The sequence below is a fragment of the Pseudopodoces humilis genome, chromosome 29, assembly GCF_049639895.1.
Source record: "Pseudopodoces humilis isolate 2021_Gansu_Grassland_sample_001 chromosome 29, ASM4963989v1, whole genome shotgun sequence".
In the NCBI taxonomy this organism is placed as follows: Eukaryota; Metazoa; Chordata; class Aves; order Passeriformes; family Paridae; genus Pseudopodoces; species Pseudopodoces humilis.
This window is the reverse complement of record NC_142228.1, coordinates 1,819,972-1,843,017: the sequence shown is the minus strand read 5'-3', so window position 1 is coordinate 1,843,017 and position 23,046 is coordinate 1,819,972. Positions and strand designations below refer to the sequence as shown.

The window sequence follows — 23,046 nt, the reverse complement described above, 5'->3', positions numbered from 1 at the left end:
GCGTTCTTCTTCCCAGTTACTTTTTTTAGTCCCTAAACTGGTTGTCCCAGAAGCCTGGGAGAGGAGGGGGAGGAGAGAGGCTCCAGAGTCAAAGGAATATCCCATGGGAAAAAGCACCGGGAATGGAGAGCCACCATCGCCTTCCCCACCTCCAGCTTCCACCAGAAATTTGGGTTTGGAGGGGAAAATTCTCCCTCCCCCCCCTTAAAAAAAAAAAAAAAATACTCCGGGTTAAGGGGAGGCAGCCCCGGAGTGGAGGGATGGGATTTTGGAATAGAGAAGTATCAATGGGGATGGAAGATTTTGGAAAAAAAAAAAAAATAAGAGGGGAAAAAAAAAAAGGGGAAAAAGCTCGATAATGGAAACCAGATGAGGCTGCCGGATTCAGGGAAGCGTTAACTGTTGCTTTCCTTGGGCCTCCACACGGCTGTGCTGCCTTTGGATCGGAGATATCCAAATAAATCGGAATATTTGCGATGGGAGGAAGGGCTGGGGACGCTGTCGGAGCCCCCCCGGGTAAAGAGCTCCATCCCCGGGGATCCCTCGGGACACAGGAGGGGAAAAGCAGCGTGGAAATCACCCCGGGAAAAGGGGGGGTGGGAGTGGGAAGTGTGGAGAGATCCCTGGGAAAAGGGAGCTAGATTCCCTGGAATCCCCCCCCGGGACAATGGGGTTCAGCGTGGAAATCCCCACCCTGGGAAAAGCGAGGTTTGGAGTGGGAAGCGTGGAAATATTCCCGGGAATAGGGCGGAGGGGGAGAGCGGTGCCCACAAGGAAGCGCCACGCGCGGGGGGCTGGAATGTGGCCGAGACCCCCCAGGATAACGCGATCCCGAGGAAAAAAAAAACCGGGAACAGCGGTTAAAGGGGAAAAACACCCGATCCATTAGGGAAAAAAATAAAATAAATCCCAAATCCACGTGCGACCCTCCGGAGCTCACCTTATCCAAGCAGTTCACCTTCTCCGTGGGATACACGATCTTCCCGCAGCGCGCACAGTTGGGATTCATGGCTAAAAAAATTCGCGTGGAAAGGGGAAAAAAAAATAAAATAAAATTATTCCCACACTCCGCCGCCGCCTTCTTCTTCCACTGAGCCGCCGCCCGCGATGTCGCGACTTTAAATAGTCGGGAAAAGGGGGAGGAGGAGGTGGGAAAAAGGGAAGAAGAAGGGGAGGGCGAGGGCGGAGCGCTCGCCTACGCGTGCGCGCACACGGAACGCGGGTGCGCGCCCCTAGGGAGGAGGCGGCGAGCTGAAACAACCCTAAAAAGGTTAAAAACAGAATAATAAAAAAAAAACGGTAGAAAAAAAAAAAAAATATAAATAAATTTACATTCCGGGCTCGGCGGGATTCGAACCGGGGGAGGTTGGAGGGGGTGAGGAGGGGGTAGGGGGGGATGGTGGCGGGAGCGCGCGGCGAGCGGGGGTATAGCTCAGTGGTAGAGCATTTGACTGCAGATCAAGAGGTCCCTGGTTCAAATCCGGGTGCCCCCTCAGTGCGATTTTTTTTGATGATTTTAAGCATTTTGGGGTTTTTTTTTGTCGGTATTTCATTGGGGGAGGGGGTGAGGCGGGGGGGTCGCATTTGCACGCGCGCGCAGCCCCCGTTCCACGCGCGGGCGCCGCGGGCGCGGTGCCCGCGCGTGGGACGGGGACTGCGCAGGCGTGGAGGGAACCGTAAAGAGACGCCCAGCAGTTGTGGTACAGCACCGGGGGTATAGCTCAGTGGCAGAGCATTTGACTGCAGATCAAGAGGTCCCCGGTTCAAATCCGGGTGCCCCCTTGTTTTGTTTTTCATTTTTATTATTTTTTTTTTTATATTTTTTTAAGTTCCGCTTATCCAGTGTTTTCTCGCACCGAATTATCCCTGGTTCCTCTTCCCGTCGCCGCCGCTCCCTCCCGGTGCTCCCGGTGCTGTCGGTGAGGGTCCGGCGTTTCCCGCCGCCGCCAGGGGGCGCCGCCGCGCGCGAGGCGTGGCGGGCGCGTCACGTGACATCCGCCGCCTCTTCCGGCGCCAAGATGTCGAAGCGAGGTGAGGGAGGCGCCGGTCTCCGCCGCCATCCGGCTCCATCCGCCGCCATCCCGCGTTCCCGTGGCCGCCCCGGCGCACCGGGGACTCGGGGAGAGGCGCCTGAGCCCGGGCGGGAGCGGATATCACGGGTGATGGCTCCGCTGCCCTCGCCGTGAGGCGCAGGCCCGGGGCCGCTTCGTGAGGCGGTCCCGGGGTCTTAACGCTCTTCTCGACCCGCAGGACGCGGAGGTTCGTCCGGGGCCAAGTTCCGCATCTCCCTGGGTCTCCCGGTGGGGGCCGTGATCAACTGCGCCGACAACACCGGTGGGTGCGGGGCTGGGACGGCGGGAGGGACCCCGGGAACGGGGGAACCCCTCGGAAAGGGCCCCTCGGGAAGGGCCCCTCGGGAAGGGCCCCGCAGTAACGCGGAGGCCGAGCTGTCAATCCCCAAAGCTCCGCGTTCCTTCTGGAGTCTCCTGGTAGCGGTAGCGCTGTTGGGTGTCCGTGCAGTGGGACACAGTGAGAAGCTGTGCCCGGGAATCGCGGGATAACAGCGCCGGGAATCCCGGGATAACAGAGCCGGGGATCCCGGGATAACAGCGCCGGGAATCCCGGGATAACAGCGCCGGGAATCCCGGGATAACAGCGCCGGGGATCCCGGGATAACAGCGCCGGGGATCCCGGGATAACAGCGCCGGGAATCCCGGGATAACAGAGCCGGGGATCCCGGGATAACAGCGCCGGGGATCCCGGGATAACAGCGCCGGGAACCCCGGGAACACGGCGCGGGGAATCCCGGGCTACCGGCGCGGGGAATCCCGGGATAACGGCGCCGGGGATCCCGGGATAACAGCGCCGGGAATCCCGGGATAACAGCGCCGGGAATCCCGGGATAACAGCGCCGGGGATCCCGGGATAACAGCGCCGGGAATCCCGGGATAACGGCGCCGCCGCTCTCCGCAGGGGCCAAGAACCTCTACATCATCTCGGTGAAAGGCATCAAGGGCCGCCTGAACCGGCTGCCGGCGGCCGGCGTGGGTGACATGGTGATGGCCACGGTGAAGAAGGGCAAGCCGGAGCTGAGGAAGAAGGGTGAGTGCCGCCGTTCCTGTCCCGAAATGCCGCCGGGATCGGGCGCAAAGTCCCCGAGAGTCGCCTCCCCCCCTTCTCTAAAGCACTCGTTGGGTCTCTGCCGTGGCTCAGGGAGTTGTCGTGGAAGGGCAGAGCAAAGGCGCCGCTTTTGGGTGAAGTGGCAGCTCCTGGTGCTGTTGATTTCAATCAGCGGTGGGACAGGGTTTGGGAATCCTGGGATGGGAATTTAAATCCCATCCGTGGGAAGGGACACCTTCAACTTTGCAGGCGGCTCCGAGGCGTGTCCAGCCTGGCTCTGGGCACTTCCAGGGGTGCAGCCACAGCTGCTCTGGGTCCCCTGTGCCAGGGAGGAATTCTTTCCCTAAATCCCCTCCTGTCCATCAGGGAAAGAGGAGCGATGCCACGTGGATGTGTGAAGTGAAAAATGATGGAATCCTGGAATGATCTGGGTGGGAAGTGACCTTAAATCCCATCCAGGCCCCACCACCCATGGGTCTGCTCCTGCTCCAGAGGAGTTTTCGCTGAACGTTGTTGGGGAATTAATAATTTATCTCAAAATCAATCTGGGAAAGTGGGAATTTTCCTGGATTTTCAGTGCATCTCCAAACATCACATGGTCAGTTTTAAGGGGACCATTGGCTCTGAAGCGTAACCTCTTAGTAAAACACCACAAATCCGAGGTGCAGAGCAAAACCAGCCCGGATCCGTGCCGTGGGTTTGATTCCCGTGGGATCTGTGTGGAATGTGGGCTCATCCCGAGGGCTGGGACCCTTTTTTCCTCGCAGTGCACCCGGCAGTGGTGATCCGGCAGCGGAAATCCTACCGGAGAAAAGACGGAGTGTTCCTGTACTTCGAGGACAACGCGGGAGTGATTGTAAATAACAAAGGGGAAATGAAAGGTGAGGCTGGGAATTGTGTCCTGCTGGGAATTGTGTCCTGCTGGGAGCACTGGGGGGATTGGCAGTGCCACAGAGCTCTGCTGGGGGAAAGGACTGGAGTTTGCCCTCAGAGAATGGGATTTAGGGTGGGAAATGCTGCCCTGAGCCATCTGTGAGCTCTGAACCGCAGAGTTCCAGAGTGGTTTGGTTGGAAGGGAGCTCAAAGCTCATCCCAGGGACATCTCCCGCCATCCCAGGCTGCTCCAAGGCGTGTCCAGCCTGGCTTTGGACACTCCCAGGGATCCAGGGGCAGCCACAATTCTCTGGGAATTCCATCCCAGCCTGTCAGGGAGGAGCTGAGCCCGTTGTTTTGTCCCTGTTTTCCAGGCTCAGCCATCACAGGCCCCGTGGCCAAGGAATGTGCGGATCTGTGGCCCAGGATCGCTTCCAACGCCGGGAGCATCGCCTGATCCTGATCCCGATCCCGGCCCTGCCCCTGGCCAGGGACACAAAATAAAACTCCTTGTACCAACTCTGTGGTGTTTTTATTGCCAAACAGCAGCAGGATTGTGCTGGGAAGCGTTTTTATGGAGCTCCAGAAGATGGAACTGGGCGATTTTCCAATTGCGTTTTCCCGGCAGATTCCTGAAGAATCCCTGGAATGGCTCAGATTTGTGACCCTGAATTGATTCCTCATCTCAGGGGGGCTGGGAGGGGTCAGTGGGCAGCTCAGCCTTTGTGCTGGACCTCTCAGAATTGGAGAATTCCTGGGATTTTCTTCCCAGAATTGGAGAATTCCCAGGACCATCAGGAGCAGAGTGGGGAGGCGTGGCCAGGGAAAAGCTCGGGCTGGTTCTGTGCCCTTCCCGATGGTTCTGTGCCCTTCCCGATGGTTCTGTGCCCTTCCCGATGGTTCTGTGCCCTTCCCGATGGTTCTGTGCCCTTCCCGATGGTTCTGTGCCCTTCCCGATGGTTCTGTGCCCTTCCCGATGGTTCTGTGCCCTTCCCGATGGTTCTGTGCCCTTCCCGATGGTTCTGTGCCATTCCCGATGGTTCTGTGCCATTCCTGATGCTTTTTCTGCCATTCCTGATGTTTCTGTACCACAGGGAGCCTCACCTGGCCATGGAGAGCCTCACCTGGGCCTGAAGAGCCTCACCTGGCCACAGGGAGCTCACCTGGCCATGGAGAGCTCACCTGGCCATGAGGAGCCTCACCTGGCCACGGGGAGACTCACCTGGCCATGAGGAGCCTCACCTGGCCATGGGGAGCTCACCTGGCCATGAGGAGCCTCACCTGGCCACGGAGAGCTCACCTGGCCATGGAGAGCCTCACCTGGCCACGGAGAGCTCACCTGGCCACGGAGAGCTCACCTGGCCACGGAGAGCTCACCTGGCCACAGGGAGCTCACCTGGCCACGGAGAGCTCACCTGGCCACGGGGAGCTCACCTGGCCACGGGGAGCTCACCTGGCCACGGAGAGCTCACCTGGCCACGGAGAGCTCACCTGGCCACGGGGAGCTCACCTGGCCACGGAGAGCTCACCTGGGCATGGGGAGTCTCACCTGGCCACAGGGAGCCTCACCTGGCCATGGAGAGCCTCACCTGGCCATGGAGAGCTCACCTGGCCATGGAGAGCCTCACCTGGCCATGGAGAGCCTCACCTGGGCACACCTGTCCACCCAGCCCAGCTGGGGGTATAGCTCAGGGGCAGAGCATTTGACTGCAGATCAAGAGGTCCCCGGTTCAAATCCGGGTGCCCCCTCTCTTTTTCCATCTTTTTATCCCCAGAAATGTGCTCGGGAGCCCGGAATTCCCAGATTTTCCCCGCTGTGAGGGAGCAGCTGGGTGCCGGTGAGGAAAGGGATGAGGATTTTGGGAGGATTTGGGATTCGTCCTGGGATTCATTAGCAGCGCTTTGCTGGGATGGTAACGAGCAGGGAGATTCCTGCTGGGAATCCTCATGGAATGAAGGGGCTCAGCTCCAGGTGCCCCCTCTTTTCTTCCTCTTCCTCCTGCCCAAATCCCTCAGGGGGAGGTTGGGAAGCTGCTGTGGGATGTGGGCCGGGAATGCGGGCTGGGAAAAGGCTCTGGAAAAGGACAGGGATTGTGCAGTGGGTGGGGAAGCGCTGCCAGGAACTCCCGGGAAATCCGGGTCTGCCTGAGCCTCCCCTGGGCTTCAATCCCTGCAGGGAGAAATTCCCAGGAATGGGGAAACTGAACCTGGATCTGGGCTGGGAGAAACTGAACCTGGATCTGGGCTGGGAGAAACTGAACCTGGATCTGGGCTGGGAAAAACTGAACCTGGATCTGGGCTGGGAGAAACTGAACCTGGATCTGGGCTGGGAGAAACTGAACCTGGATCTGGGCTGGGAAAAACTGAACCTGGATCTGGGCTGGAACCAGGAATGGGGAAACTGAACCTGGATCCGGGCTGGGAAAAACTGAACCTGGATCCGGGCTGGGATCTGGAGTGGGGAAAACCCCAAAACCCGGACAGGATCAGGGTGGGATATGGAAGGGAGGAAAACCCGCACTGGATCACGGGTGGGATATGGAAAGGAGGAAAACCCGCACTGGATCACGGCTGGGATATGGAAGGGAGGAAAACCCGCACTGGATCACGGGTGGGATATGGAAGGGAGGAAAACCCGCACTGGATCACGGCTGGGATATGGAAGGGAGGAAAACCCGCACTGGATCACGGCTGGGATATGGAATGGAGGAAAACCCGCACTGGATCACGGGTGGGATATGGAATGGAGGAAAACCCGCACTGGATCACGGCTGGAATGTGGATTTGGGGGAAAACCTGGACTGGATCGCAACTGATATCTGGAATAGGGGAAAACCGGGACTGGATCAGGGTGGGATGGGGTAGGGAGGAAAAGCCGGACTGGATAAGAGCCAGCACACGGAATGGGAGGAAACCTGAACCGGATCCAGCCGGGACATGGAACGGGGATATCCCAGACTGGATCAGGGCTGGGAAATGGAACGGGAGGAATCACATTTGCAGTTTTATCCCATTTAATTCCCGTTCTTCCACAGGACCATGGGGCTGCACGGGAGCTGTGGAGGGATCCAGCCACAGGGAGAAAAACCTCTCCCTTTCCCAGGAAATGTTTCGGAATGTCTCAGGCCCAGGGGGTATAGCTCAGTGGGAGAGCATTTGACTGCAGATCAAGAGGTCCCTGGTTCAACTCCAGGTGCCCCCTCTCTTTTCCTCTCCTTCCACCTTCCTTTTGCCCTAAAAACTTTGCCACAGAAAATCCACGGAGAGCTCTGAGCTTGTGCTGGTTCTGAGCTGCAGCACCCAAGGAATCCCGGATTGTTGGGAAGTGCAGGGGTTGTGCTCTGTGTGAGAGCCCCTCGCTGCCTGTGTGCGCTCTTCTCTCGTTTCCAGCTCCCTGCAGGCACCAGATCTCGCAGAATTTCTCCTGGTTGCCATCGCTTATCCCGTTTCTCCGTGTGCAGCCCGTGGCAGGTGCCTTCAAGAGGTGGGTGTTGAGGGAGGGAATCCAATGCCTGGCCAAGAAAGCTCTTTTGTTTTCCCAATAAAAGTTAGATTTGAAATGTCCCAGGCCCAGGGGGTATAGCTCAGTGGGAGAGCATTTGACTGCAGATCAAGAGGTCCCTGGTTCAACTCCAGGTGCCCCCTCTCTTTTCCTCTTCCTTCCACCTTCCTTTTGCCCAAAATTCCTTCCAGAAATCCAGGAAGAAGCTGCAGAGCTGTGGTTGGATCTCAGGAGTTTGTTCTGTACCCTCAGCGCTGGCTGGGAGCTTCAGAGGATTTCAAATTCCAAGGATTTGGGCTCTGACTGTGGGGCAACTTCAGGGCTTGTGTTGTGAACCCTTCACTGCTTTCCTCTGGAGTGACTTTCTTCCTCAATTCCATTTCCTCCTCAATTCCATTTGCTCCCCCTTTCCTCCTCATTTTCACAGTGAACTGCTGGAGTTTCCCAGCCTTTCCCAGGCACAGGAGGAGCAGAGGGAGGTGTGGATGAACGGAATCCAGGACAGAAACACTCCTGACTTTCCCAGGAAATGTTTCGGAATGTCCCAGGCCCAGGGGGTATAGCTCAGTGGGAGAGCATTTGACTGCAGATCAAGAGGTCCCTGGTTCAACTCCAGGTGCCCCCTCTCTTTTCCTCTCCTTCCACCTTCCTTTTACCCTAAAAAAAATTGCCACAGGAAAAATCCACGGAGAGCTCTGAGCTTGTGCTGGTTGTGAGCTCCAGCACCCAAGGAACAGATGGGAAAGTTGTGGGGTTGTGCTCTATCCATTCCCTGTCTGTTTGTGCTTTTCTCCAGCCTTAATTCATCAGCAGAATTCCTCATTTTCCCCATCATTTATCCCTGTACCTTTCCCAGGCACTCCCTGGGCTGCTCAGGGAGCTGTTGAGGGAATGAATCCAATCTCTGGACGAGAAACCTTTTTTTCCTTTCCCAAAAAAACGTTTTGAAATGACCCAGAGCTCAGTGGGAGAAGGTCTGGCTGCGGATCAGGAGGTTCCCGGCTCAGCTCCAGGTGCTCCCTCTTTTCCCTGGGGATTTTGGGGGGGTTTGCTCAGCCTCAGCCTCCTCCCCCTGTTCCCTCTTTTCCCTGTTTGTGGTCAGAGGTGGAAGAGAGGGGGAAAGGTCAGAGATTCCACAGAGGTTCTGAGTGGGAATGGGAATGGGACAAGGAAGGGAAGTTCAGGGGAGGGAAGTTCAGGGAAGTTCAGGGAAGGGAAGTTCAGGGAAGTTCAGGGAAGGGAAGTTCAGGGAAGGGAAGTTCAGGGAAGGGAAGTTCAGGGAAGGGAAGTTCAGGGAAGGGAAGTTCAGGGAAGGGAAGTTCAGGGAAGGGAAGTTCAGGGAAGGGAAGTTCAGGGAAGGGAAGTTCAGGGAAGGGAAGTTCAGGGAAGGGAAGTTCAGGGAAGGGAAGTTCAGGGAAGGGAAGTTCAGGGAAGGGAAGTTCAGGGAAGGGAAGTTCAGGGAAGGGAAGTTCAGGGAAGTTCAGGGAAGTTCAGGGAAGGGAAGTTCAGGGAAGGGAAGTTCAGGGAAGGGAAGTTCAGGGAAGGGAAGTTCAGGGAAGGGAAGTTCAGGGAAGGGAAGTTCAGGGAAGGGAAGTTCAGGGAAGGGAAGTTCAGGGAAGGGAAGTTCAGGGAAGGGAAGTTCAGGGAAGGGAAGTTCAGGGAAGGGAAGTTCAGGGAAGTTCAGGGAAGTTCAGGGAAGTTCAGGGAAGTTCAGGGAAGTTCAGGGAAGGGAAGGGAAGGGAAGGGAAGGGAAGGGAAGGGAAGGGAAGGGAAGGGAAGGGAAGGGAAGGGAAGGGAAGGGAAGGGAAGGGAAGGGAAGGGAAGGGAAGTTCAGGGAAGCAGTGGATGGTGCAGCCCTGCAGGTTCTGCAGCAGGAGCTGATCCCTGAGGAACAGAGAGCTCAGGAATTTGGGAAAAACATCCCTTAGATGTTTTATGGAGGTGAGGATGTAGCAGGGGGTATAGCTCAGTGGGAGAGCATTTGACTGCAGATCAAGAGGTCCCTGGTTCAACTCCAGGTGCCCCCTCTCTTTTCCTCTTTTGTTCCTCCTTTTCCTCCTGCCCAAATCTTTCTCGGGAAGGTGCTGTGGGGGGTGCAGGGAATGCGGGCTGGGAGCAGCAAGGCCCTGGAAAAGGGCAGGGTGGGGAAGCACTCACTGTCTGTGGGTGCCTTTCTGCACTTTTCATTCTTAGCCACCATTTACCAGAATTTCTCGTCATTTCTCATCATTCCCACCATTTCTCAGCGTTTCTCACATTTCACTCCCTGCACAGCCTGGCAGGTGAAGGGATCCAAGCCACAGAAACACCTGAGCCTCTAAAAATGCCCCAAAAGGTGTCAGGGGGTATAGCTCAGTGGGAGAGCATTTGACTGCAGATCAAGAGGTCCCTGGTTCAACTCCAGGTGCCCCCTTCTCCCCTTTTTTTTTCCATGAAAAAATGAGGATGATTCCTCCTTTTTTAATACCCCAGCTGTCTGTGCCTGCACAGCAGCAGGGCTGGGAATTCCAGGATTAAAAACTGAGCACTCAAACTACACAAATCCCACAGGAATCTGACCTCTGGGGCAGGGCCAGAGCCCAGACACGACTTTGGTTTGTGGGCAGCTTTCACTGGGACACTCACCCGCAGTGGGAATAAATCCTGGCCTGGTTTTCAGGGGTCCTATTGCTCTTTTCCCTCAGCACAGGGGGTATAGCTCAGTGGGAGAGCATTTGACTGCAGATCAAGAGGTCCCTGGTTCAACTCCAGGTGCCCCCTCTCTTTTCCTCTCCTTCCACCTTCCTTTTGCCCATAAAATTCCTTCCAGAAATCCAGGAAGGAGCTGCAGAGCTGTGGTTGGATCTCAGGAGTTTGTTCTGTACCCTCAGCGCTGGCTGGGAGCTTCAGAGGATTTCAAATTCCAAGGATTTGGGCTCTGACTGTGGGGCAACTTCAGGGCTTGTGTTGTGAACCCTTCACTGCTTTCCTCTGGAGTGACTTTCCTCCTCAATTCCATTTCCTCCCCCTTTCCTCCTGAATTCCATTTCCTCCCCCTTTCGTCCTCAATTCCATTTCCTCCTCCTTTCGTCCTCAATTCCATTTGCTCCCCCTTTCCTCCTCAATTCCATTTGCTCCCCCTTTTGTCCTCATTTTCACAGTGAACTGCTGGAGTTTCCCAGCCTTTCCCAGGCACAGGAGGGGCAGAGGGAGGTGTGGATGAACGGAATCCAGGACAGAAACACTCCTGACTTTCCCAGGAAATGTTTTTAATTGTCCCTGCTTGCTCCAGGGGGTATAGCTCAGTGGGAGAGCATTTGACTGCAGATCAAGAGGTCCCTGGTTCAACTCCAGGTGCCCCCTTTCCTTTTTTCCCCCTTCTTCCACCTTCTTTTTGCCCAAATCTTCCACAGAACAAAACCCTGTGGAGAGCTCTTGACCCGGTTCTGTGCGCTCCGTGCTGGTTGTGAGCTGCAGCACCCAAGGAATCCCGGATTGTTGGGAAGTGCAGGGGTTGTGCTCTGTGTGAGAGCCACTCGCTGCCTGTGGGCGCTCTTCTCTCGTTTCCAGCTCCCTGCAGGCACCAGATCTCGCAGAATTTCTCCTGGTTGCCATCGCTTATCCCATTTCTCCGTGTGCAGCCCGTGGCAGGTGCCTTCAAGAGGTGGGTGTTGAGGGAGGGAATCCAATGCCTGGCCAAGAAAGCTCTTTTGTTTTCCCAATAAAAGTTAGATTTGAAATGTCCCAGGCCCAGGGGGTATAGCTCAGTGGGAGAGCATTTGACTGCAGATCAAGAGGTCCCTGGTTCAACTCCAGGTGCCCCCTCTCTTTTCCCCTTTTCCTGCTTTTTCACCCTTTTTTTTCCTCCACAAATTCCTCACACCCAGACCGTGGAAAGCCTTTCTTACCCCCTCTGAGGTTTTGGGAATCACTTGGTGATCTTTAGCCAAGCCTTTGCCACTCTGCTCTCCTGAGCTCTGCGCTCCCTGCGGGTGCCTCTCGAGTTTTTCCTGTTGGAGTAATTACCCTTAATTTAAACATGAATTAATTATGTGTAGAACGCGCTTCTAGAACTTCTGGAAGTCACAAGGAGCCGCGCTGAGCTGTTCCCTCCGGGCTCTGAGGTCCCCGCTCCGGCTGGGTGGCTGTGATGACACAGGTCAGCGTCTGGGTAGCCCCGGGGCTCGAACTCGTGACCCACGGCCCCGCAGGCGGCAGCGCTGCCCCTGAGCCACGCCCCGGGCGCGGGGCTGGGGGGGGGGCGCGGGGGGCCCGCGGGGAGGTGGCGCGGGGGCAGCGCCGCGGGCTGGGGACCGCGAGGTCACGGGTTCGAACCCGGCCCCCTCCACCGGGAACCGCCGGTTCTGCCCCGGGAGATCACAAGCTCCAAACCGGGAGATGACCGGGGATAACCCGAGAGATCACTCGTGCTAGCTCAGGAGATCACCGGGGCTAAACCGAGTGGTTCACCAGCTGTGACCCACCCCAGCAGATCCTTCGTTGTAGCCCACCACAGACTGGGAGGTGCCAGGCTGAGGCAGCCCGGGCACGGCCGGAGGTGACAGAACCGCCCGGGCCCTGCTCCTGAGCGTCATTTGGGCCCCGCAGGTCCGAGCCGGCGGCGCTCCCGTCCCCTGTGGTGAGCACAGCCCGACAGACTCGTCCCGTGGCTTCAGCTGCTTCTGCAATTACTCACTTCATCATTTCCAGGCGTTTCTTTGGGATTGCTGCAGCCAGCCTCTTTTGAAACAAGCTCAGATCTTGTCTTAATTCCCTGGAAGTGGCCAAGGACCGGGTTTGGAGCAACCTGGGATAGCGGAAGGTGTCCCTGACCATGGCAAGGGGTGGGAATGGAGAGTTTTGGGGGTCCCTTCCCAACCGAACCATTTTGGATTCCATGAACGGAATGAAAACACCTCTCAGGCCCGGTACTGAGGGGCCTCCCCGCTGGTTTTCCCTCCCTCCCCCTCCCGCACCGCCCCTACTGCGCGCCGCCATCATCCCCACCGCCTCAGCGGCGCGCCGGAAGTGACGCGTGGGGGCGGGAATGACGCACGGCTACTCCAGCGGCGGCGCGCGGTGATGACGTATTTCCTGCTCCGGTAGCAGCGGCGGACGCGCTCTCCCGGCGGCTGCGATGGGGGGGGGAGACCTGGTGAGGGGAACGGGGGGTGAGAGGGGAACGGGGGGAGCTGAGAGGGGAACGGGGGGAGCTGAGAGGGGAACGGGGGAGCGTGAAGGGAGACGCGGGGACTGAGGGTGAACCGGGAGGGGCTGAGAGGGGAATGAGGGGAAATGGGCGCGTTGAGAGGGGAACGGAGGGACTGTGAGGGAAACCGGGGGGGCTGAGTGGGGAATGAGAGAACCGGGAGGGGTCAGAGGGGAACGGGGGGTGGGAGGGGGATGGCGGAACCGGGGGGCTGAAGGAAGCGGGGAGTGAGCGGGCCCAGCGGGGCTGTGCGGGAGCGGGAGGGGATCAGAGGGATCGGGCGGGGGAGGGGAGCAGGGACGGAGGGGAGAATGAGAGGGGTCAGCGGGTGCTGGAGGGGGCCGGGGGTGGGAGCGGGGTCTGGGGGGGTTCGGAGGGGTCGTGGGGGATTAGGAGGGGCCGCAGGGCAGGGATGTGCGGCTTCACCGGAACCTGAGGCTGCTCCCGGGGCCAGCGGGAGCCGCGGGTCCGTTCTCCAGGGCTGGATCCCGGTGGTGGTGGGCTGGGCCCGGCCCCGATCCCGGTGTCCATCCCGGTGCCCATCCCGGCCCTGATCCCTGTGCCCATCCCGGCCCTGATCCCTGTGCACATCCCGGTGCCGATCCCGGTGCTGATCCCGGTGCTGATCCCGGTGCTCTCCACAGAACCTGAAGAAGAGCTGGCACCCGCAGACGCTGCGCAATGTGGAGAAGGTGTGGAAGGCGGAGCAGAAGCATGAGGCCGAGAGGAAGAAGATCGAGGAGCTGCAGCGGGAGCTGCAGGAGGAGCGGGCGCGGGAGGAGATGCAGCGCTACGCCGAGGACATGGGCACCGTGAGGTGAGCGGGGACAGCTCAGAGAGCATGGGGACAGCTCGGGGACAGCTCAGAGAGCATGGGGACAGCTCAGAGAGCACGGGGACAGCTCAGAGAGCACGGGGACAGCTCGGGGACAGCTCAGAGAGCACAGGGACAGCTCAGGGACAGCACAGTGAGCATGGGGACAGCTCAGAGAGCATGGGGACAGCTCAGAGAGCATGGGGACAGCTCGGGGACAGCTCAGAGAGCACGGGGACAGCTCAGGGACAGCTCAGAGAGCTCGGGGACAGCTCAGAGAGCACGGGGACAGCTCAGAGAGCATGGGGACAGCTCGGGGACAGCTCAGAGAGCACAGGGACAGCTCAGGGACAGCACAGGGAGCACGGGGACAGCTCAGAGAGCATGGGGACAGCTCAGAGAGCACGGGGACAGCTCAGAGAGCATGGGGACAGCTCGGGGACAGCTCAGAGAGCACAGGGACAGCACAGGGAGCACGGGGACAGCTCAGAGAGCATGGGGACAGCTCAGGGACAGCTCAGGGAGCATGGGGACAGGTCAGAGAGCATGGGGACAGCACGGGGACAGCACAGAGAGCACGGGGACAGCACAGAGAGCATGGGGACAGCACAGAGAGCATGGGGACAGCACAGAGAGCACAGGGACAGCTTGGGGACAGCACAGGGAGCATGGGGACAGCCCAGGGACAGCTCAGGGAGCATGGGGACAGCTCAGGGACAGCATGGGGACAGCACAGAGAGCACAGGGACAGCATAGGGACAGCACAGGGACAGCCAGGCCTGGCTGTGCTTGGGCTGGGGTGGTTGGTGCTGCCCGTGCCCCTGGCAGAGCTGTGGGGACAGTGGCTCTGCTGCTCATGGAATGGGTTGGGGTGCAAGGGACATCAAAGGCCAGCCGGTGCCACCCCTGCCACGGCAGGGACACCTCCCTCTGTCCCAGGCTGCTCCAAACCCCGTCCAGCCCGGCCTTGGGCACTGCTGGGGATCCAGGGGCAGCCACAGCTGCTCTGGGATTTCTATTCCATCCCCTCCTGTCCTTCCCAGGGAGGAATTCCTTCCCAAAATGCCATCCAGCCCAGCCCTGCGCCATTCCCCTTGTGCTGTCGCTCCGTCCCTTGTCCCTCTCCAGCTCTCCTGAGCCCCAGTCAGGCACTGAAACGCTCCAGCCACGTCACCACAAAACTTTTCCAGGCTGAGCAATCCCAACCCTCCCAGCAGAGGATCCCTTGGGATCAGCTCCCACGGCGGCCCAGCCGAGTCCAGGATAATTCCCGGTTGTTTTGTGCGGCAGGAAGCGCGAGGAGAAGCTGGAGTGGATGTACCAGGGCCCCGGGGGAATGGTGAACAGGGACGAGTACCTGCTGGGCCGGCCCGTGGATAAATTCATCCTGGACAAGGTTGGGGACAGGGACGGTGCCTCGGGGGACTCGGGGCTGCTGCCAGGATCCATCTTCGCCAGGGCTGGGGCCAGCTCCGTGCTGGACATGGCCACCAAAATCCGCGAGGATCCGCTCTTCATGATCAGGTGGGACAGGAGGGGAGGGGCAGCGTTTGCTTTGTTGTGTTAATAACTTAAAATAATTATAAATGAATAATTTAGATGTAGTTAAATAAATTATAGATGTAATTAGGTGTTTTCTGTGTAATTGACGTGTATTAATAGGATACAATATGAATGTGGGTGGTGTATAATTAATAATAGTAATTGTAATATGTAATAATACCGATTATAATTAATATTAATAATATTAATTATAATGTATAATAATATATATTATCACTAATATTAATAATGGTAATTATAATATATAGTAAATACTATTATAATTAATGTTAATAATATTAACTATAATATATAATAATATATATTATAATTAATATTCATTGTAGTAATTATAATATATAATAATACCGGTAATAATTAATATTAATAATATTAACTATAATATATAATATATATTATCACTAATATTAATAATGGTAATTATAATATATAGTAAATACTATTATAATTAATATTAATAATATTAACTATAATATATAATAATATATAATAATTAATATTCATTATAGTAATTATAATATATAATAATACATATTATAATTAATATTAATAATACTAATTATAATATACAATAATACCTATTATAATTAATATTAATAATACTAATTATAATACATAATATTATATAATGTATAATACTATAGATAATGTATAATAATTATATAACACAATAATATTAATAGAAATGTTATTAATAATATATTAATAATTAATATGATGCATATTAATAATATACATTAATGTGCCAATAATACAACATATATTATATTCATTATATATATGTATTTTATATATCATATATTATGTGCATAATATATAATCATTATAACTACATATAATATATAATCATTGTAACTATATATAATATATAATATACATTATATGTTAATAATATATAATTATATTCTATAGATAAGTATAAGAATTAGATAAAAACAATTATAATAATATATTATTTAAATAACTCGATATAGAAATTGATTATAGTAATTATATTTTGTATATAGATTAATTGTAATAATTATGTATTATATATCAATTAATTATAATAACTGTGTTACATAATATATGAAATATATTGAATGCATGAATATATAAATAATAAAAATATAATATGAAAATATATAAATTAATATAAATATATAATATATAAATATATAAAAATAAAATAATATGATAATTATACTACAGTATGTAATATGTTCTATGATTATTAATTTCTATTTTGTAATATATAATGATATATACATAATGTATTATAACACATTGTAATAATACATTACTTATTTTATAATATATTAGTTATATGTTATATACAGTTAATATAATTAAATATTTATAATATTATAATTATAATATATTATATAGCAATACAGTATTATAAATAATATTTATAATATTTACTGACATTCCTTTAACCACATTTTAATTAAACAAAATTAAAAGTTTAGCAAGGGACAAACCAGTACCAGCATCAGCTTTTTATTTCTTGCTTTAGGAAGAAGGAGGAGGAAAAGAAAAGAGAAGTTTTGAACAATCCAGTGAAAATGAAGAAAATCAAAGCCTTGGTAGGTGTGAGCAAAAATCAGAATTTTGATTGTTCAGGATGAGGAGCTGAGCTCTGTTTGCTCCTTAAACTTCTCAATTTTGAGAGAAAATCTCATTAAACCAGATTTTCTGCCTTTAAATTTATAAGTACATCTTTATAAAGAGATTTCTCTGCAAAGAGAAATTCATCAATTTATAAGTGTTTAATTTAATATGAAGTTAAATTTTCAAATTAATTACAATTTTTAAATTAATTGAATTTTTTAAGTTAAGTGAAATTTTTAATTTAAAAATCAATTTATAAATTTTCAATTTAGAAATGTTTATCATTTTTATAAATATCTACACGTTTTTCTTTTTTTTTTTTGGGAAAGATTTTTTTTGTACCTGGAGCGCAAAAAACAGAATTTTGATTGTTCAGGACAAGGAGCTGAGCTCTGTTTTCTCCTTAAACTCCTCAGTTTTGAGAAAAAATCTTGTTAAATTATATTTTCTGCCTTTAAATTTAGAAATGGCTGTACATTTTTATAAAGACATTTCTCTGCAGGGACATTTTTTACCCCTTTAAACAGGAAAAAATCTGTTTTTTTTTTGTTTTCAGTTCCTTGTAAAGATTTCTTTGGCTGGGGTTTCCTGCCAGGAGCTTTTCCACAGGGAATTCTGGTCTTTTCCCTGGGATTCTGAGGGAATTTTTGTCTTTGCAGCTGCAGAACAGTTTGGATAAAAAGGAGAGGAAGAGGAAGAAGGAGAAGAAGAAGAAGCACAAGAAGCACCGGCGGCGCAGCTCCAGCAGCGACAGCTCCAGCTCTGAGGAGGAGAAAGGCAGAAATAAGTGAGTTTTCCATTTTTCTGGCCAAAAAAAAACCCCACCTCTGAGCTTTGTCTTTCTAATTAATTTTAATTAATAGTATTTAGTTTAATTAAATGTTTCATTAAACTTGTTGCTTCGTTGGTTTTGCATCGTTAAGGCGTGATAAAAAATGGATTTATTCTCACAATTCATCTGCTTCAAAAGGATTTTATTTTTCTTTTTAGGTCGCAGAAAAGAGTGGAGAATTCCTCCTGGAAGGCTGCTCCTTCCAAAATCCCGGGATATGGCTTACAGGTACACCCCGAGACAGGGAAAAGCAGGAATTTGGGAATTGCTGGAACAGGATAATGAGTGGGACATAATTTAATAAGTTTTAGATTCAATTTGGAGCCATTTGAGCCTTGAAATTCAAATTATTCAGAGCTCAGCCGGAATTCTGCTTGGGATTTGGGATGAGGCTTGTTCAGCTGCTCCTCGTTATCCATGGAATCGTGGAATGGATGGGAAGGGACATGAAACCCATCCTTGTTTTCCATGGAATTGTGGAATGGATGGGAAGGGACATCAAACCCATCCCTGTTATCCATGGAATCATGGAATGGGTGGGAAGGGACATCAAACCCATCCCTGTTATCCATGGAATCATGGAATGGATGGGAAGGGACATCAAACCCATCCCTGTTATCTATGGAATTGTGGAATGGGTGGGAAGGGACATCAAACCCATCCTTGTTTTCCATGGAATTGTGGAATGGGTGGGAAGGGACATCAAACCCATCCCTGTTATCCATGGAATTGTGGAATGGGTGGGAAGGGACATCAAACCCATCCCTGTTATCTATGGAATTGTGGAATGGGTGGGAAGGGACATGAAACCCATCCCTGTTATCCATGGAATCATGGAATGGGTGGGAAGGGACATCAAACCCATCCCTGTTATCTATGGAATCGTGGAATGGGTGGGAAGGGACATCAAACCCCATCCAGTGCCACCTCCCGCTGTCCCAGGCTGCTCCAGCCTGTCCTGAGCCCCTTCCAGGGATCCAGGAGCAGCCTGGAATTGCATTCCAGGGAGGAATTCCCTGCTCCCAATCCCCTCTGGATTGCAGGTGAGGGATCCCGAGCCGAGCCGGCGCTCGCGGAGCTCCCCGTGCCAGGAGCGGCCCCGGCAGCGCTCGCGGAGCTCATCCCGCTCTCCCCAGAGCCATTCCAGCAGGAGGAACCCTGCCAGGAGCTCGGGATCGCCCTGCAGGCACAGCAAACAGTGAGTGCAATTCCCTGGAATCCCATCCCTGGTATCCCATCTCCCACATCCCCGCCCTGCAGCTCTCTCCCATGAAATCCCACTTTTTACTGGGGACACCCTTGAGGTGTTGCTGGTGGCTGGGGTTTGCCCAGTTCTCTTCAAACTGATCGTTCAGAGCTAATCAAATTAAGTTTAAGTTACCTTTAGTTCAATTATTTATTAAATAATTAAAATTATTTAAATCTAAATTTTAATTCGATTTAAATTATTTTATTTTATTTTAATTTAATTTATTTTTTAAATTTTTAAATTATTTAATTATTTAATTAATTTAATTTAATTTAATTTAAATTCTTTTATTTTAATTTATTTTCATTTAATTTAAATTCTTTTATTTTAATTTATTTTCATTTAATTTATTTAAATTATTTAATTAATTATTTAATTAATTAAATTTATTTTCATTTAAATTATTTTAATTTAATTTAAATTAAAATTACAGATGAAATCATTAAAAAAACCAGGATATTGTTGGTTGGTCCCAGTTCTCTTCAAATTGATCATTCAGAGCTAATTAAATTAAGTTTAAATTATCTTTACTTCATTTATTTATTAAATAATTAAAATTATTTAAATTTAAATTTAATTTGAATTATTTTATTTTAATTTAATTTATTTTAATTTAATTTATTTTAATTTAATTTATTTTAATTTAATTTATTTAATTTAATTTATTCAATTTAATTAACTTCATTAGTTATTTAATTAATTAAATTCAATTAATTTTAATTCAATTTATTTTAATTTAATTTAAATTATTTTAATTTAATTTAAATTAAAATTACAGATGAAATTATTGAAAAACCAGGTATTTGTTGGTTGGTCCCAGTTCTCTTCAAACTGATTATTCAGGGCTGTTAAATTATCTTTATCTAACACAGCTAAAATGATAAAAAATTGTTTGCTGATGAAATAAATAAAATTTATATATTTTTTATGAATTAAATAAATTTAATTTTTGTTATTAATTTTTATGAATGCTCACCAGGCAGATTTTGGTGCTCACCAGGCAGATTTTGGTGCTCACCAGGAGGATTTTGGTGCTCACCAGATGGATTTTGGTGCTCACCAGATGGATTTTGGTGCTCACCAGGAGGATTTTGGTGCTCACCAGGCAGATTTTGGTGCTCACCAGGCAGATTTTGGTGCTCACCAGGAGGATTTTGGTGCTCACCAGGCAGATTTTGGTGCTCACCAGGAGGATTTTGGTGCTCACCAGATGGATTTTGGTGCTCACCAGATGGATTTTGGTGCTCACCAGGAGGATTTTGGTGCTCACCAGGCAGATTTTGGTGCTCACCAGACAGATTTTGGTGCTCACCAGGAGGATTTTGGTGCTCACCAGGAGGATTTTGGTGCTCACCAGGAGGATTTTGGTGCTCACCAGGAGGATTTTGGTGCTCACCAGGAGGATTTTGGTGCTCACCAGGAGGATTTTGGTGCTCACCAGGCAGATTTTGGTGCTCACCAGGCAGATTTTGGTGCTCACCAGGCAGATTTTGGTGCTCACCAGGCAGATTTTGGTGCTCACCAGGAGGATTTTGGTGCTCACCAGATGGATTTTGGTGCTCACCAGATGGATTTTGGTGCTCACCAGATGGATTTTGGTGCTCACCAGGCAGATTTTGGTGCTCACCAGGCAGATTTTGGTGCTCACCAGGAGGATTTTGGTGTTGCAGGCACAGCAGCCGGGAGGAGAAGGGCAGAGCCAGGAGTCCTTCCCCCAAAAAGAGCTTCAGGCGCCAGCAGCCCTCAGGCTACACCAGGTCAGTGGGGCCCTGTCCTGGGGGGACAAACCCCTGGGAGCCAGATTTTCCTCTGGAAATTCCTCTGGAATGCTTAAAAAGATTTTAAATATTTTTAAAAACTTAATTTTTAATTTAAATTTCATTTCAAAACGCCCTCCCAAGCTTTGCTGCTTGGCTGCCAAAGATAAAACCCCCCCTCATCTGGGGGATTGTGTGAACCATCTTTGGTTGATCCGAGCCTTTTCCAACCTGAGCAATTCCAGGATCCCAAAGAGTGGAAGGTTTGGGGCCTGGGGTGCTGCTGCTTCACAGAAAAACCTCTCCAAACCTTCACAGAAAAATCTAAAGAGGTGCTTTCCACCCAAACAGAAAGATCTCTCCTGAGGAACTGGAGCGGAAACGGCAGGAAATGATGGAAAATGCCAAGTGGAGGGAGGAGGAGAGAGCCAACAACCTCAGGAAGCACCGCAAGGAGGAGGAGCTGGAGCGGGAGCTGGAGAAACTCGACGCCAGGGATGGGAAATTCTTCCAGTGAGTCTTTTACCACCTCCTCATCCAGGATTCTGAGGCCTGGCCTCGGGGTCTGGGATGCTTCAGATGATTGAATTGCACATCTCCCCTGTGGCTTACAGAGCTGGGGACATCTGCTGGTCCCAAATTCTCCCCTCAACCCAAAAAACGCTTCTTGCTAACTGGGAGTCAGACCCAGGCTGGGCACTGGTGATGTTTTATCACTCTGGGAGTGGTTTTTATGCAGATGTTTAGAAATTCTCTGGTTTTTGGAGCTTGCAGCAGTCCCTGTGAGCCTGCGATTGACAATAAAACCTCTGAGCACAGGTGGGAATTTATAATTTAATCCCTGGGAGCACAAAAATCACAGAACCATGGAATGGTTTGGGTGGGAAGGGACCTTAAATCCCATCCAGTGCCACGGCACGGCCACCTCCCACTGTCCAGCCTGGCTTGGGGACACTTCAGGGATCCAGGGGCAGCCACAGCTGCTCTGGGAATTCCATCCCAGCCCTTCCCCAGCCTCCCAGGAAGGAATTCCATCCCAATATCCAGTCCCTAATCCAAACCTGCTCTCTGTCAGTCCCAGACTTGTGATTTCTCTCTCTGCTCCCCTTCCTGCAGCCGTTTGAAGCTGGAGAGTGCCTCCACCTCCAGCCTGGAGGATCGGGTCAAGCGCAACATCCACTCCCTGCAGAGGACTCCCGCTGCCTTGGAAAAGAACTTTATGCAGAGGTGAAAGCTCTGTGAGCTCAGTGGACATTTGTTCCCAGAGGTGAGAGCTCTCCAGGAACGATGCCAGCTCCCGGAGCCAAGCCCTCGCAGCCTTCAGGACTTGGGGCCAGTTTGAGGCCTCGTGAGCTTTTGTGTTCCACTTGTCCTGCCAGAGCTTCTCCTCCTTCCTCTCCCCACCCCGACCGGGGTCACTTTTGTACCTTATTCCCAAACTGGGCCGGCTGCTCGCTGCTTCCCCAAGGAATTCTGGTTTTGTTAATCCTTAAAATCCAGAGCAGCACCGATCCACAGCCGGGCTAATTCCATGGGGTTTGGCACCGTTGGCATCCGCACCTCGCCGTGTGGTGTCTGTGGCTGGCGTCTGGTGGCTCACAGATTAATTTCATTGATTTTTGACCCAAAAGAAGCCGTTTCTGAGGCAGAAAAAAGGGAATGAGCAGAGCGTAGCTGGCACAGCAAATACTTCTCTGGGATTTTGTAATGTAAGTAATGTGTATATGTACAGCAGTGTAGATTTATTTTGCCTTTTTGATTAAGAAATTTCACTGTCGTTTGTTAAATGTCCTTTGTGGCTCTGGGGGGGGGGATGGGAGGGGCAGGTGTGATATCGGCTGTGGGCGGGAAGGGTTGCTGAGGGCTCGGGAGGCTGCAGCAGCCCCTTGTGAGCTGTGTCCGGCCCGCAGGACGCGCCCCGGGCCCGGAGGGGTCCCCGTTGTCCCCCCGAGGGTCCCCGCGGGGTCCCAGCGCAGCCGCGGGCCCTTTAAACGGCGGCGCGTGACGTGTGTAACAGCCCATTCATAATTCCAGCCGCCTCGCTGCTGATTGGTCGGTTCCTAGCGGGGCGTGGCCTTGGCGGGCGCGTCACGCCGATTGGGCGAGACCATCCCAGGGACGAGGAGGAGGGAACGGGGCTTTTTTCGCTCTGTCTCCTTCTCCATCCGCTTTCCCTGTCCGTTGTTCCCTCTCACAGCCCAGTGCGTGCCGCGGCTCTCCCCGCGCTGCCGCGGCCCGAGCCGGAGCTCTCCCGCCGGCAGCGCCCGCGGCTCCCCCTGCTCGGGCGGGACATGGCACCTCCCGCTCCCCACCCCCTCAGCCCGCCGCCATCTTGGCGCCTCCTCGGCCCGGGGCCGGAGCGGGCTCGGCCGGCCGCGGCGGAGCGAGCCACCGCGGGGGCGGCCGCGGGGGGGGGGCGGGGACCGAACCACCGCGGCAGCTGCGGGGGGGGGGGGGGGGGAGCAGGGCCGGTGAGGGGGAAGCTTAACGGGCCGGGGCTGCCGGGGCCGGGCGGTACCACTGCGGGAGGGGGGGGGGGGCGAGCCGGGCCGGGC

The 23,046-nt window shown here is 52.0% G+C and overlaps 3 protein-coding genes, 1 long non-coding RNA gene and 12 other non-coding genes across 17 annotated transcripts in view; 14 read left to right on the top strand and 2 right to left on the bottom strand.

Moving 5' to 3' along the window:
• LASP1 (LIM and SH3 protein 1) overlaps positions 1-1,135 on the bottom strand; it is a 28,357-nt gene extending 27,222 nt beyond the window's left edge. The window contains exon 1 of one of the 2 annotated variants that reach the window (XM_088068127.1): positions 941-1,135. In XM_088068127.1, the coding sequence (XP_087924253.1) occupies positions 941-1,009 (69 nt within the window). In that variant the 5' untranslated portion in view covers positions 1,010-1,135. The remainder of the gene's footprint in view (positions 1-940) is intronic. The other variant, XM_088068128.1, reaches the window with a different exon arrangement.
• A 286-nt stretch (positions 1,136-1,421) lies between these two features.
• On the top strand, positions 1,422-1,493 carry TRNAC-GCA (transfer RNA cysteine (anticodon GCA)). Its single transcript has one exon. It is a non-coding gene; the product is annotated as a tRNA-Cys (tRNA).
• A 217-nt stretch (positions 1,494-1,710) lies between these two features.
• On the top strand, positions 1,711-1,782 carry TRNAC-GCA (transfer RNA cysteine (anticodon GCA)). Its single transcript has one exon. It is a non-coding gene; the product is annotated as a tRNA-Cys (tRNA).
• A 180-nt stretch (positions 1,783-1,962) lies between these two features.
• On the top strand, positions 1,963-4,513 carry RPL23 (ribosomal protein L23). The gene is made up of 5 exons (XM_005531408.3): positions 1,963-2,031; positions 2,251-2,334; positions 2,974-3,102; positions 3,888-4,001; positions 4,368-4,513. Exons 1-5 carry the CDS (start codon positions 2,019-2,021, stop codon positions 4,448-4,450), a joined length of 423 nt encoding a protein of 140 aa, XP_005531465.1. The 5' UTR covers positions 1,963-2,018; the 3' UTR covers positions 4,451-4,513.
• LOC148182454 (small nucleolar RNA SNORA21) lies at positions 3,172-3,305 on the top strand. Its single transcript, XR_015774701.1, has one exon. It is a non-coding gene; the product is annotated as a small nucleolar RNA SNORA21 (small nucleolar RNA).
• Positions 4,514-5,670: 1,157 nt separating the features above from the next.
• On the top strand, positions 5,671-5,742 carry TRNAC-GCA (transfer RNA cysteine (anticodon GCA)). Its single transcript has one exon. It is a non-coding gene; the product is annotated as a tRNA-Cys (tRNA).
• Positions 5,743-7,123: 1,381 nt separating this feature from the next.
• Positions 7,124-7,195, top strand: TRNAC-GCA (transfer RNA cysteine (anticodon GCA)). Its single transcript has one exon. It is a non-coding gene; the product is annotated as a tRNA-Cys (tRNA).
• A 371-nt stretch (positions 7,196-7,566) lies between these two features.
• TRNAC-GCA (transfer RNA cysteine (anticodon GCA)) lies at positions 7,567-7,638 on the top strand. Its single transcript has one exon. It is a non-coding gene; the product is annotated as a tRNA-Cys (tRNA).
• A 410-nt stretch (positions 7,639-8,048) lies between these two features.
• Positions 8,049-8,120, top strand: TRNAC-GCA (transfer RNA cysteine (anticodon GCA)). The gene has a single exon. It is a non-coding gene; the product is annotated as a tRNA-Cys (tRNA).
• A 1,330-nt stretch (positions 8,121-9,450) lies between these two features.
• TRNAC-GCA (transfer RNA cysteine (anticodon GCA)) lies at positions 9,451-9,522 on the top strand. The gene has a single exon. It is a non-coding gene; the product is annotated as a tRNA-Cys (tRNA).
• A 314-nt stretch (positions 9,523-9,836) lies between these two features.
• TRNAC-GCA (transfer RNA cysteine (anticodon GCA)) lies at positions 9,837-9,908 on the top strand. The gene has a single exon. It is a non-coding gene; the product is annotated as a tRNA-Cys (tRNA).
• A 275-nt stretch (positions 9,909-10,183) lies between these two features.
• Positions 10,184-10,255, top strand: TRNAC-GCA (transfer RNA cysteine (anticodon GCA)). Its single transcript has one exon. It is a non-coding gene; the product is annotated as a tRNA-Cys (tRNA).
• A 507-nt stretch (positions 10,256-10,762) lies between these two features.
• LOC148182444 (uncharacterized) lies at positions 10,763-12,404 on the bottom strand. The gene is made up of 3 exons (XR_015774689.1): positions 12,171-12,404; positions 11,383-11,484; positions 10,763-11,166 (listed from the first exon to the last, which is right to left on the bottom strand). It is a non-coding gene; the product is annotated as an uncharacterized LOC148182444 (long non-coding RNA).
• TRNAC-GCA (transfer RNA cysteine (anticodon GCA)) lies at positions 10,766-10,837 on the top strand. Its single transcript has one exon. It is a non-coding gene; the product is annotated as a tRNA-Cys (tRNA).
• On the top strand, positions 11,228-11,299 carry TRNAC-GCA (transfer RNA cysteine (anticodon GCA)). Its single transcript has one exon. It is a non-coding gene; the product is annotated as a tRNA-Cys (tRNA).
• Positions 12,405-12,519: 115 nt separating the features above from the next.
• On the top strand, positions 12,520-22,278 carry CWC25 (CWC25 spliceosome associated protein). The gene is made up of 10 exons (XM_005531505.3): positions 12,520-12,629; positions 13,328-13,500; positions 14,788-15,021; positions 16,559-16,628; positions 17,313-17,440; positions 17,644-17,713; positions 18,529-18,683; positions 20,405-20,491; positions 20,843-21,004; positions 21,608-22,278. Exons 1-10 carry the CDS (start codon positions 12,612-12,614, stop codon positions 21,720-21,722), a joined length of 1,212 nt encoding a protein of 403 aa, XP_005531562.1. The 5' UTR covers positions 12,520-12,611; the 3' UTR covers positions 21,723-22,278.
• Positions 22,279-23,046: the final 768 nt, after the last annotated feature.

Bases quoted from the DNA above. Each gene is read 5' to 3' on its own strand.
- RPL23 (XM_005531408.3), top strand. The intron at 2,335-2,973 runs GTGGGTGCGGGG...CGCTCTCCGCAG, and splicing joins CAACTGCGCCGACAACACCG to GGGCCAAGAACCTCTACATC. The intron at 3,103-3,887 runs GTGAGTGCCGCC...TTTTCCTCGCAG, and splicing joins GCCGGAGCTGAGGAAGAAGG to TGCACCCGGCAGTGGTGATC.
- CWC25 (XM_005531505.3), top strand. The intron at 17,714-18,528 runs GTACACCCCGAG...TCTGGATTGCAG, and splicing joins TCCCGGGATATGGCTTACAG to GTGAGGGATCCCGAGCCGAG. The intron at 18,684-20,404 runs GTGAGTGCAATT...TTGGTGTTGCAG, and splicing joins CCCTGCAGGCACAGCAAACA to GCACAGCAGCCGGGAGGAGA.